General features: G+C 39.5%; 1 protein-coding gene across 13 annotated transcripts in view; it reads right to left on the bottom strand.

Annotated features, from left to right (window-relative positions):
* dnm1a (dynamin 1a) overlaps positions 1 to 12,592 on the bottom strand; it is a 65,755-nt gene that overhangs the window by 7,719 nt on the left and 45,444 nt on the right. For 10 of the 13 annotated variants that reach the window (XM_035954029.2, XM_055019053.1, XM_023282795.3 and 7 more), the window contains 3 exons: positions 1,945 to 2,054; positions 803 to 914; positions 514 to 528 (listed from right to left, as the gene is read on the bottom strand). In XM_035954029.2, the coding sequence (XP_035809922.1) occupies positions 514 to 528; positions 803 to 914; positions 1,945 to 2,054 (237 nt within the window). The remainder of the gene's footprint in view (positions 1 to 513; positions 529 to 802; positions 915 to 1,944; positions 2,055 to 12,592) is intronic. The other 3 variants (XM_055019058.1, XM_055019055.1, XM_055019057.1) reach the window with 1 other exon arrangement.

Below are 12,592 nucleotides of genomic sequence, written 5' to 3'. Positions count from 1 at the left end.
AATTTAGACCTTGACTGTGGTGAAAAACATCATCGCAAGACAGTACAAGCTAGACAGAAAGAGAATAATTGCACAGCAGAAAACAGTCTTTGTGTCTGGATGTTTTGTGTGCACAATGATTGCTGAGAATAGCCGGTGCATGTGGAGACAACCACACATCCCAAACTATTTTAAGCTTGTTATTGCACCTGCATGGTTAGAATAAGACCATGAGGGATTCACACATGTAACTATGATTGCTATGATTGGGATTACTAAAGTAATATTTCATTAAAACTTACTATCAGTGGAAGTAGTATTTTGGAATAATTGTTATGGATATAATTGTAATTAGGTAGAACCAAACTCTTTGACCAGACCAAAACTACATTCTGCTGGTAACACTGAATAACTAATTAATCAAATAGCAATTCCATGTAGGTAAAATCCTCTTAAATACATTTTTAAGGTCAACTATTATGTATAAAAACACAAAGATGATGAAAACGTATGCTGTAGACCAGAAGAACATACCTTTCCTTCCTTATCCTACAAGGTCAAACAGCAATGGAAGATAAAAGACATTGAAAAGGACAGATAGCACATGAGAGACATGACAACATTAAAATGGACTACAGATAAACATCAGAACAACAACCTGAACAACTAACTTTACATGTTTATGTGATCTGTGAAAAAAATGCTGCTTTTGGTTGTAAATATAAGTTTTAAGAGCAATACATGTATAGTCACACTGTGTGTAAAAAGGGAAACACTGGAAGTATTTTACGCTTGTGTGCAAGTGTTTTTGAATAAATCTTACCGTGACCCTTTCAGGATAAACTCCAGCTCTGAGGAAGGAGGCCTTCCACGCATCAACGTCTTCCTGGCTCTCACATGCCAGCTCCAGCTGACGGTAATCCTTGTACACGTTTCTGTGGACACACAACGAGATCACAGCTCGCTAAATGTGAGCAGCGACACATATCCCTACTAGTGGTGCCATAATTGTACTTTCTTTTGGTAAAATTTTGAGTAACTGGTACTTTATTTGAGTATTATATTTAGTTTTAGGACTCCACTCTGAATGAAGCATCTTTTTTTTACTACACTACATTTATTTTACAGTCACGACTACTTTTTTTGCTGAACATTTCATAATGTAAAGAATTCTATTTATTTTCCCAAACCAACTGCTTCGATGTTATCGCTTTCAAAAAGGTCTAACATTAATATTATATGACACTGACAACAATATTCTGCATAATTAATACCTTTACTTTTATAAATTGTAGTAAAATTTGTTGTTAATCCTTCTGTACTTTTACATTGGTATAATATTGAATGTATCTGACTTATTCTTTAACCTTCCGAACCCCAAAACCTGCCTGCGGGATTGAAAGACATTTTTTTAACTGGAAATCCATCCAATTCCAAGCTGAAAAGCTGGATTTTTCATCAAAAATTCTTTCTTACTTTTCTATAATCTTCTCACGCATATATTTTAACCCTCTGAACCTCAAAATCTGCCCACAGAATTAAAATAAAATTAAAAATGCCACTATTTATCAGAGGCAGAAACTACAAGAATCATTTGATTTTCAACTGCCTGTTTTGTCACGTCTATTTTGTTGGAAAATGACCCAAATCTAAGCTTTAAATCATGATATTTAATCAAATTCATTTTATTCTACATGTCTCATTTTACAATTCAGATCATAAACCAACAAAAATGACATTAAGTAGATTCTGCAATAATTTAAAAAAAGTGCAACTATTGCGCCATTAGCTAAGCTGGGCTGAACTGCAGGATGTGTTCACGCAGAGCATATAGAGTCAATATTTTTTCCAGTATTTGAACAAAAAATTGAGTCGGGAAAGGATTTAATTTTAATGTAGCAGAGAAATTACTATTCTTATGTGAGCAGTAACATGTTTCTGATGTGTGTTTGTGTAGAATAAAACCTCTGTTCGGTGTTGAAGAGGGCGAAAATATGCTTGCTGGACATGAAGCCTTTCTCCACATCGCGCAGCTTCAGGTTGTCCACCTGCAGCATGTACTTCTTCTCCTTCTCCTGCAGGGGGAGAAAGAGAGACACGCCGGTGAGGGGAAAGAGAGACACCGTGAAGGTGAGGAATCTGGTTAAAGAGTAAAACTGGTCATAAGAGTTGCACCGACACTTTAGGTGAGACCAAAGCAGCTCGAGGAGCCAACACAAGTGTAGATGCTGTATCATGATCACTGAGGTCGAATAAACCTAAAGCTAAATGTACAAATATGTTCCATGAGTGGGTAAGATTTCATAGAAGAAGCAGTCACAGAGAGAAAATGACAGAAACTGGACCAAAAGAAACAAAAAGGGGGAAACTCAGGGGAAATCAGGAGCTCTCGCAAGAAAAAAGTAGAGGAGATGGATGGGAAAGTCATATACAGTCTGTGAGTCTGTGGTTTTGATTACAGTTGTGCCGAGTTAAAAAAAAAACGGGGGGAAGGCAAGAAACAAATGAGAAACACACACATACAGAGAGAGAGAGAGAAAAGCTGTGTTCCAGTGTAGAAATCTCTTGTACTTGTAAATCTGCACACAACACACGATACACAGACGTCCAACTATTTATGAATCAGGGAACCTCAAAGTTAGTCAGCTCAGCCTGACGCATGCCAGGACCGGGCTCCTTTATCTCACATTAGTGTCTGTCACAAAAGAACAGCTTTAATGTTTTAATATGGACAAGAATGAGCAGAAATGAGGTTCTAAAAATAGCCCGGGGTGAGCGAGTTTGTCTAAACACACACACAAAAATACACACACACACATACATACACTCTGCTTTGGTTGCAAACAGCACCTTTGAGCGTAGTCTCTAACTAACCTTAAAACCATCTGGATGGCTAACCGCGGGCCTGCCCTGCCCAACCCACTGTGAGTGTGTGTGTGTGTGTTTGTGTGTGTGTGTGTGTGTGTGTGTGTGTGTCACAGAGAGAGATGGGGATTGTATGTGTGACCAAACTCCTTCATCAAAGGATTTATGGCCTGTGCAGCCAAATGGTCATATCCCCTAAATGCATGTAAAAACCCTGGCAGACGCAAACACACACAGACACACACAGACACACACAGACACACAGACACACACACACACACACACACACACACACACACACACACACACACATATAAACACAGACACACATTCGCTGGTATACTCCGGTGTCCACAATATTTAAAAAAACTAAACAAGCAGTCGCCCCAGACTGCTGACATCATCATTTATAGCGCTGGTGAGTCCCCGTCCTCCATCTTTTTCTCTTTTTCTTTTTATTTGCTCAGTATTTCTCCATCGTCCTCCTTTTCTCCTGTCTTAGTTGTTTTTTTTTCCCTTTTCCCTTGTTCCCCTCGCTCTCTGGCTTTCCCTCTCCCTGGGAGTGAGCAACCTTGGACTGATTCATACATTTTCCTCTCCTCTGGCCAGTAAATCCAGTCAGGAGAGTTGGAAAGGGAAGAGGAAGGCGGAGGGGGGGCGACTAGTGAGTGTGTACATGATGCGGGGAAAGTAAAACGCACTAAAGCTGAGGCGAAAAGGTGAAGTGTACGACAACAGTGATGACTTATCACCCACAAAGACTGACTGCAAGGATTAGTTTTGCATCTCCAAGCAACAGGAATTGTCAGAAAATAATAAACACCAGGTATCCATTGAGATGAATTTGCATTATTGCGACATCAAATCAGATTATTATTTTCTCTCTGTCTCGGTCCAGCAGCCCATTTTTCATGTGTGTTTTTACATGTGCGGTGTTTGGGGAAGCAGGGGATTGAGTACTTTCCCATATGCTCCTATAAAATCCAGTCAGCATGAGTGGGCAACGGTACAGATTTCAGACATTAAGCACACTCACAGGGACACAAGAGAAAACAGACCTACACGCAGGCAGAGGCACTCACGATATGCATAAAGTATATAAGATACGTATGAAGTATGCACACTATATTTGACCTTTGTCTGCTGCACTTTACTTGCACGGGACCCAACCTCTGTGGGAGAGCATAAAAGAAATTACTGGGCTGTCGGGAGACGTCTTTTAGGAATAATCACACTGGAAACAGCTGAAGTGTAAGAAAAATGCGTGTGTCCATGGTCATTTGTGAATATATTTGTTTTTTTAATGCATTTGTGCCTGTGTGTGACTAATGTGCAAGAGATGAGCAATATTCTGAAATGCAGAACAAGTTTTACAGAACATTTACGCAAAATTTTGAGCGAAATGAGAAGTTTGTAAGATTTAAAAGCCACACTAAAGAGAACAGAAATTATAATAAAAGCCATTCTATCAAGCAGCATCACTACGTTTTGCTCAAAGCCACAGAAACAAACCAGTAATCCTGTACTGGATTAAAATCTACCCTTTGTTTGCTGCATCGGTCATATTACAAAATCAGACAAAATACTAACATTATTGAGATTGGATTTAAAACCTCTATAGGACATTTACAAGCCTGGAACTTTTTATTTTTACTTCCAATATTGCCATTTTCTCTTTTCTAACATGTGTGGAATACAGCTGCAAGCTGTAAATAGTCACTGTAGTCTTGAAAAAAATATGAATAGCGGAGAAAAGATAAATGTAACAATAAATCATTAAAGGGGAAGGAGACACGGCATAAAACATTTTGCTTTACAGCACCATCACAATATTCTCATGTGTTTGCATTCATAGATTTTCTGGTCATGTATCTGAAAATAAAACAACATCCAACATATTTACTGTGAGATTATTATTTTTTGTTTAAGAAACTATTGCAGTGTTCACTGTCAGAAACATCAGCTATCAGTGGTTAAACTAAAGACAGTAAGTAAAAGATGGAAATAGCCTGTGAAGTCAATACAAAGGGATTTAAACTTGCATTCTTTCTAATGTCCAGCAGGAGGCGACTTCTGTGGCTGCAAAAAGAAGTCTGATTGTATAGAAGGCTATGGGAGGAAAAAAAAATTTTTCATTGTTTTGATACTTCAAAGAACAATTTCTAAGGAATTTATGGCCTCAATCACTAGTTTCACATCTACTTCCATACAGTATGATGCTCATTTTGTAAATTAATGTGCCATTCAGAGTAAAACAGACAACAGATCAGAGATATGGTTTAGCGTTAACAGGTTATTCCTATAAAGCCGCTTGAGTTCTTAGTCCAGTTTGTCCGTCTCTCATCACATCTGCTTTCACAAGACAAAGATGGCCACAGACAAATGTCCTTTTTTTTAAGAATCCATGGGTAAACTTTGATGTGTTCAGTTTATGTCAACAATCTGTAAAACTGATTTTGATGTCTTGGCATGCAAATTCTAGTTGATGACAGGCTAAGGACCCCAAAAATGACCACTGTTCATGAAAACAAATTCAGCACGTATAGTTTTCATAATGCCCAAAGACAGAAATTCCTACATTTATTAGTCAGATTTTTTGAATCCTTAAAGCCGTACAGATATAATCTTAAATCTTGTTTCTTTATTTCGCTGAAGTTTGTATATTGACAAGCGCAGTGAACTAAAAGAGAGATAAAAATACATTCCTTCCCTGTGGGTCTCTTTCACTGTTTTCAGCCTCCTCATTATTAGGGTGTCCAGCCCGTTCTGGAGTCGCCTTTTTCCACTGTTTCTGGAAGGTGCTGTGGTTGGAAATGTTTTTGACGATGTCATGTCCGTGGCGCCTCACGTCTCCTGCAGAGTCCACACATATTTTTCTGAGAGTCATTAGGAAGCATTTGGTAAACTTTTTGCCACCTGCAAGTATCCGTTTGGCTCCAAGGATGTCGCATAACTGGCCGACGTGCTGACCTGCACTAGCTCTAGCTGCAGCACTGTGGTGACTCAGTCTGGCATTCAGCAGGATGTTCATAGTACAATCTAAGCTGCAGTTTTGCATCACAGTGTCCAGTAAAACATTTGCTTGGTGCTGGACAAAGGTGTTGGACTGAGACAGTTTCAGTATCAGAGCATGGTTTGTTTCCCCCACCATGTCATCCATGGTCATCTGGAGGTGAGCGCACTTTTTTTTTTATCTCCTCAGTGACACCTATGTAGATCTTACAAAGCTTTTGCTTCAGTGCCTCGGGATGGTTCCTTGCCAGATCATGGACAGATGTCAAACCATCAGAGTTAAGAAGATTCAAGATATGATCTGGTCTTATGTTTTGACTGGAATTTTCCTGCAGTCGCTTCTTTTCTTTGTCAGAAATTTGGGAAGATAGTCTCACTTGGGAGGGTGGAGAAAGTTCAGCTGTGGTAGGAGAAGGAGGAGAGGTGGAGTCAAAAGATGGCAGAGAGATGGTTTCAGGAAGACTTTAAACCTTTACTGTGCAGAGAGTCCTTAGAGCTGTTGGACATGGACTTCCAGTCTTAGACAATCATCTCATACACCTTAAAGGGTTCCTGTCTCACATGAGCTCAAATAGCCTCATCCGTCATCAAGATCCACAAGTTTTGCTCAGCAGATTCTGGAGTTTTCTGATCTGTCTTGTGTGTATTCTTCTGTGGTAATCAGATCAACCACTATTTAAGCTTCTTCCTTGGGGTTTTCCATGACAGACCAGAAGTTGTCCTCATCAAAAAAACTCTCAGGTCTGCAGGTCAACCTTGGACTTCAGCTATCTTTGACTTCCCTATTCTCTAGCAATCAGATCAGCCACTTTGCAGTCTTCCTGTTTGAGGTGCAAAAACACGGCACAGTTTTTCATGATAGACCAGAAGCTGTCCTCATCACGGTTTTTACAAATCATTTAGTCAATCTTGGACACAGGAGTTTTCTGATTACCCCAGTGTCTTGAAATTCCAGTAGCTATCAGGGTGGTTTCCAGCTTTAGATGGCAAAATGGTGTTATCCCCAATGATAGACTGGAAGTTGTACTCTTTAAAGACATCTTAAGCTTTCTGGGTTGCATTGACTTTCCTGATTGCTTATTTAGAGGCGCTGCAGGTGCTGCATGGGAATGCAACATTAGCAAGGAGGCTATATTTAAAGTCCCGCTACATGCATCTGTTTTGATGAGACTACTGAAACTACAGCGTTGATTCATTCTATTATTCAGTTGATTATTTGTCACTGTAGGTAATTCACTTCAATTTTTTAGATTAGAATTTTTCAATTCCATTAGCATCACAAGCTAAAATTTCGATCTCCTCCATTGTATTTGAGGCAGATTTCTAAAAACAAGATTCATTACCACCAGAGCTAGCCGTGAAAGTGTTCCTTTTTACCAGAGATGTTGAGTTTTTGCGTATTTACACGTGAATCACAGGTGCGAATCCTCATCTTTGTCAGAACCTTTATTTATCCAACATTTTCTGCCCCTAACACACACGTGCGGCAGTTAATTCGCTGCACTCGGCGGCTGGTGTTTGCAGCAGTGTGTGAACAAAGTACTTTTCATGGTTTTGTTTTGCTAGTGAGTAATAGCAGGCTCATTATGAAAAGCCAGAGGAAGTTCACTTCAGGAATCATAAAGGCACTTCACCACTCGGCACACCATCCAAAAAAACATCTCAGAGACTCAAACACAATTTCAAAACGCCGATGAAATACGGCCTTGCACGAACACACACACATATGGAAGTGCTAAACACACATACACGGCGAGCTTACACAAACCATATCCAATTAGCACTCTGAAACAAATCTGAGTGAGTTGGCTTGGCTAAACCGAGAGGATACTCGTTTACAGCGTCCATGTTGTTTTAAAAGGCTGCGTGTCGTAGTGCGTGTGTGTGTGTGTGTGTGTGTGTGCGTGTGTGTGTGTGTGTGTGCGTGTGCGTGTGCGTGTGCGTGTGTGTGCGTGTGCGTGTGTGCGTGTGCGTGTGCGTGTGTGTGTGTGTGTGTGTGTGTGTGTGTGTGTGTGTGTGTGTGTGTGTGTGTGTGTGTGTGTGTGGTAGTGTGTGTGTGTGTGTGTGTGTGGTAGTGTGTACGTTGATGGGAGTCTGATAGAAAAGTCCTGGTGACTTGGGCCATGCATCAAAGGGCTGCGGAGAAGCCGCACGGCATCTGGGAGCAATAACGCTGCTTCTAACCCTTCATTACCACAAAGACTGGGCCCTGGGTGGCAGCCAACGGCAATTTTTACAACCCTCCTCCTCACCTCCCTCCGTTTTTCTTTCCCTCCATTCTTCTGCCATTCCCCTATTGAAAAAAATTAAACACAGAATGGAGTTCTGTGATTCTTACACGACGGGGGCGGGGGAAAGTTGTATGGGATGAGACATCAGTGGGTTTGATGCACTTGTTTAGCGCATTTAAATCAATTTATAGGGAATTTTTGCCATCGACTTTTGCAAGAAGAAAACTTTACAAGCATCGCATATAATCATAAAACCCACTAACGCATGCAAAGCCCATGCTTGGTCTTTGAAAAACAGCAGAAGGAGCATTTGAGAAAATTTAATTTGAATTAACGCTGTTTGGACTTTATTTAAAGCGAGGCCCTCATGTTGCCAAATTTTAAATCAGGAACAGAATACGGTTTAGCTGAGAGAATTACAATTGGGAACAGCGAGATTGGAGCTATTCTGGGACAATGTGTAAAAAACACGCAGCTGTTCATGACTCACCGAGCTACAAGGTTGTGCAATAACGCTCATAACAAATCACCTCGGGCAGGGCGCCAGCGTCCACACTCTCTTATACTTCATCTATCGTGCAAAATGCTACTTGATAAGAGTCACGATAAGAAGATTTTTTTCTAGCTGGCCCGTCAGCTGCAGACAAATTTTTCAGGAGAACAAATTCAATCTGAAGTGTCCAGTTTCACCGGGATAGAAACATGAATTCTCACATTTCCTTGTTGTGACAAAGTTTTGGCTGCTCAGTTTGTCTTTTTATTTTTAATTTTTCTTTCTGCTTTGCTCAGCTCTTCCTGTGGGAATGAGATTAAGAAGAAAGGTGCAGAAATGAAACTTCCACAGGCTGGAAATTCAGCGATACCTTCCAGTTTAGCGGCTAATTGCTGAGCAGTTAATTACCTGCTCGGCATTTACGTCTGCAGAGGGTCGGTGTAACAACCTTGGGGCTGGCCAGGACGTGATCAATCACCAGTGACCACCAAAGAGTAGAGAAAGGAGGAGGAGGGGGACCCAAGCTGACTAACCGTATAAACACATGTGAAAATCCCCACACGTCTAGCGGTTCTGGTTTGATGGAAGGCAAATGTTCAGGAGACTTTTACAAAGCTCTGAGTGGAAGAGAATTCCAGCTAGATGGTGGCAGAAAACCTGAGGAATATTCGACTTCACTTACAAAAAAATCACAGAACCTCACAAATTTGAATTCATGCACATATACTACTAAGTTGATGTTTCTTCTGTGAAAAAAAAATCAAAAATGAGGCAACAAAAGATATGCAGCAGCGCGTCTCTCATGTCAGAATACATCGAGGTAAAACGTTCACATGTGTAAACCAACCCGAGTGTAAAACGTAAACATTCTTTAAAGCCACATGTGGTTTTCATGTGCAACTTTTTGGTTTCTCACGAGTAAAGTAGCGAATATTTGAGCCCTAACGTGTATTTTTGCTTTGGAAAAATTATGGAAAAAATTAGAAAATCCCAGAACTGAGGAGCTCTGCATAATGAAATCATCCTATTTCTCTCTAAACTGAGCTGTAATCCAGTTGCATTAACACAGGACAGACATAAATGAACTGCTAGCACTGGCTTTGTCTTTTTATACAGCAAAATGAACAGCCAGAATATAAAATTTGCACTTTACAACCCGCTTGTTTTGAATAGTAGACAGAGGGTGTGTCTGGCCTGAGTATATTTTTAAGATTCTACCAATGATGGGCAGTTCCAAGTGTGGAAAGGGATGTTTTTTGTTTTTTTTTAAACTTACGCATTTACAGTAACTCCAGGCTTGTAAAACTATATTTATGAGCATAAAAATCTCTCACTTATGTCAAGTTTAAGGATTCAGTAGTATTTCATTCATGAAATCATGGAATAGGCAGTCATTAAAAGAACACATAAAAACATAAGAATCGTATCAAATAGCCATAAATACAAATATTTGCAATGTGAGAAAATATTATTTAAAAGCCGTAAAACAGCCGAGCGAGTGTGAAAAAATCATGTTGTGTCTCATTAAGCACATTTAAATGTCTGTCAAAAGAACATACACACAATAACAGGACAACACTGCCACACACAGCTGTCTTTCCATCACTTTACGCTGATTTATGCTCATTTCTTGGAAACTTCGCCAAAACCCCGACTGTAACTACTACTTTCCAAACCCAAACCGAACCTTAAACCTCATCTTTAAGCTACAACTAATGTATTATTAATGATTTACATTATAGCCACTTGCTTTTTGTCTTAGGAAGAGAAGCAGATCCTTACAATGTGACTGCAGAGAAAGATTTATGTCCTCACAACATGAGTAATACAAACCCCCCCACACTGTTACAGCTATTTTTTGTGTGTTTTTTTTTTTAAATTATATTCTCACATTTCTTAATTTATTGGGGTGATGCAAGTTCTTTTCCACTGCCTTATGAATTGATATCAATAATAATATTCAGAGAAATCATTTCTGAATTTACTGCAATCAATCAGGTGATGATTAACTGTAACAGAAGGGAGGGATGGGATTGAATCTTGGTTTCTTTAGCAAATATAAACATCTCTGTGGTTTCTTTCTGTCTATTCTGTCCGTTTGGGTTTACTCCCAGAATTAGCTCCCGTAATGATTTTTGTACCGACTATATGCTCTGGGTAAGTGTGGAACAACTAATGAAAAAAATGATAATTTACAGACAGAACAGCATAAAATATCCATTATCTCATCAGACGGGCAAAATAAACTTTGAATTATCCCCTAACCAGTCTGCAACATGCTGCAGTCATCACTCATCTCATTTCTATTTTACAATCTCTCACCCACTTTTCTACTATTTTCTTTTACAATGAGACTCAGCAATTTATTAATTACAGGGTTTGGCACCATTTTTCCATCATACTGCCCATTAAACCTTTCCTTTTCTCCCTTAAAAGGTCTCACATATTTGCTGCTTTCATTCTAATTCTGTTCTTTTCATAAAATTCAGTAGATTTTACACCTCAAACAGACATTAATCACTCTAATGATTGAATCTTTCAGCTATTTTTCTACCTTTCTCTATCTCTGAGGGTGCTTTCTTTAAAATAAAGATTCATGTTACCAACTATTTGAACTATTTTAGAATACACAGTCTAAAAAAAATCTAATGTATGGTTATAAACAATAAGGAAATTGTAATAAAGCTGAATAAAAATAACCATTTCTCCTCCAGGAGAGTTACTTGAGTGTATCATAAAGGAAAAAATTTACATTTTGGAACCTGAAGATAGCCATGAGCAGAGAAATACTGCAAAGACACGACTCTTCATAAAACCTTGAATTGTTATTTTCACAGTGTTTTTTGTTCTACAGATTAAACACAGAAGAAATGGCACATTAATCAGTGAGTGTAAATGGATTTTGGTCGGAGCCAGACAAACTATTTCTCTGTTTCCCGTCTAAGCTGAGCTAACCAGCTGTTGGCAGCGACATCACATTTAACTGACAAATACAAAAGCAGTACTGATTTTCTCATCACACTCTTCGCCAGAAAGCATATTTCCAAAAAAAAAAAAGTTTCCTGACCCTTTACCCTCTACTCAGGCATCTACTTTAAACATTTGATCTCCTTGTTTCTCCTTCCAACAAATAAGTAATAATAATAATATGATATTACAACAGAGAAAGATAATAAGGCCGAGCTATTATGTGGTTCACGTCTACGTTATCCAACAGGAAGAATGACTGAAACACTACCTCTAGTTTTAAAACTTGTCGTGAGATTCTACTGAAACATCAGATGTGTAAAATATAGCCAATCATATTTTGGGGCTGCCTCTCTGGGTTTGGCTGGAGCGTCTCAAATAAATCTACGCTCAAAATCGAATCCTCCCCGCACTGATGCAAACACATAAAAGGTACAGTTTCACCCACATAAACTGACGGCGTTGTTCGCTTTAATGCAACATCTAAACACACAGACAAGAAAAACAAAGTCAGAAACTGGAGGCTTTTCATGTCCGTATTAACGAGTCGTATTTCACGGGGAGACAGAATAACACAGAATCATAGATTACACTGGATGTGTGTGTGCATACTTTCCTTGTACTTCTGGCTTTACTGACTAAGAGTTTATAAAGGAAGCTGCCTGCCTGGTCATCCAAACAGTGGAAACAATGTTGGTGCAACCGCAGCACTCCCCCCACCCACCCATTAAAATTCACTCTTTCCAATCCCCAAACCCTGAAACTCAACTGCAATGATCATCCAGTTTATCTCCTGCAAGGATTGATGTCTGTCGTTCTCTTTTCTGGCTCGTTTCTCAGCTACGTTTTAGCGTCGAAGCTTCACCGGGCATCTTTCTGCCCGCAATTTTTTTCAGATTTTCTAAATTTTTTTCCTCGCTTTGCCTCCACGGCCCTCCGTCTCTAGCAGCACTGCTGACTCGTCTCTCCTGGGATCGCGCCTGCTTTGATTTGGAGCTCAGAAACTATAGCTAAAACAAACACACGACCTCGACACACACACACA

The sequence above is a fragment of the Amphiprion ocellaris genome, chromosome 17 (genome assembly GCF_022539595.1).
Source record: "Amphiprion ocellaris isolate individual 3 ecotype Okinawa chromosome 17, ASM2253959v1, whole genome shotgun sequence".
NCBI classification, from domain to species: Eukaryota; Metazoa; Chordata; class Actinopteri; family Pomacentridae; genus Amphiprion; species Amphiprion ocellaris.
This window is presented reverse-complemented; position numbering and strand designations above follow the sequence as displayed.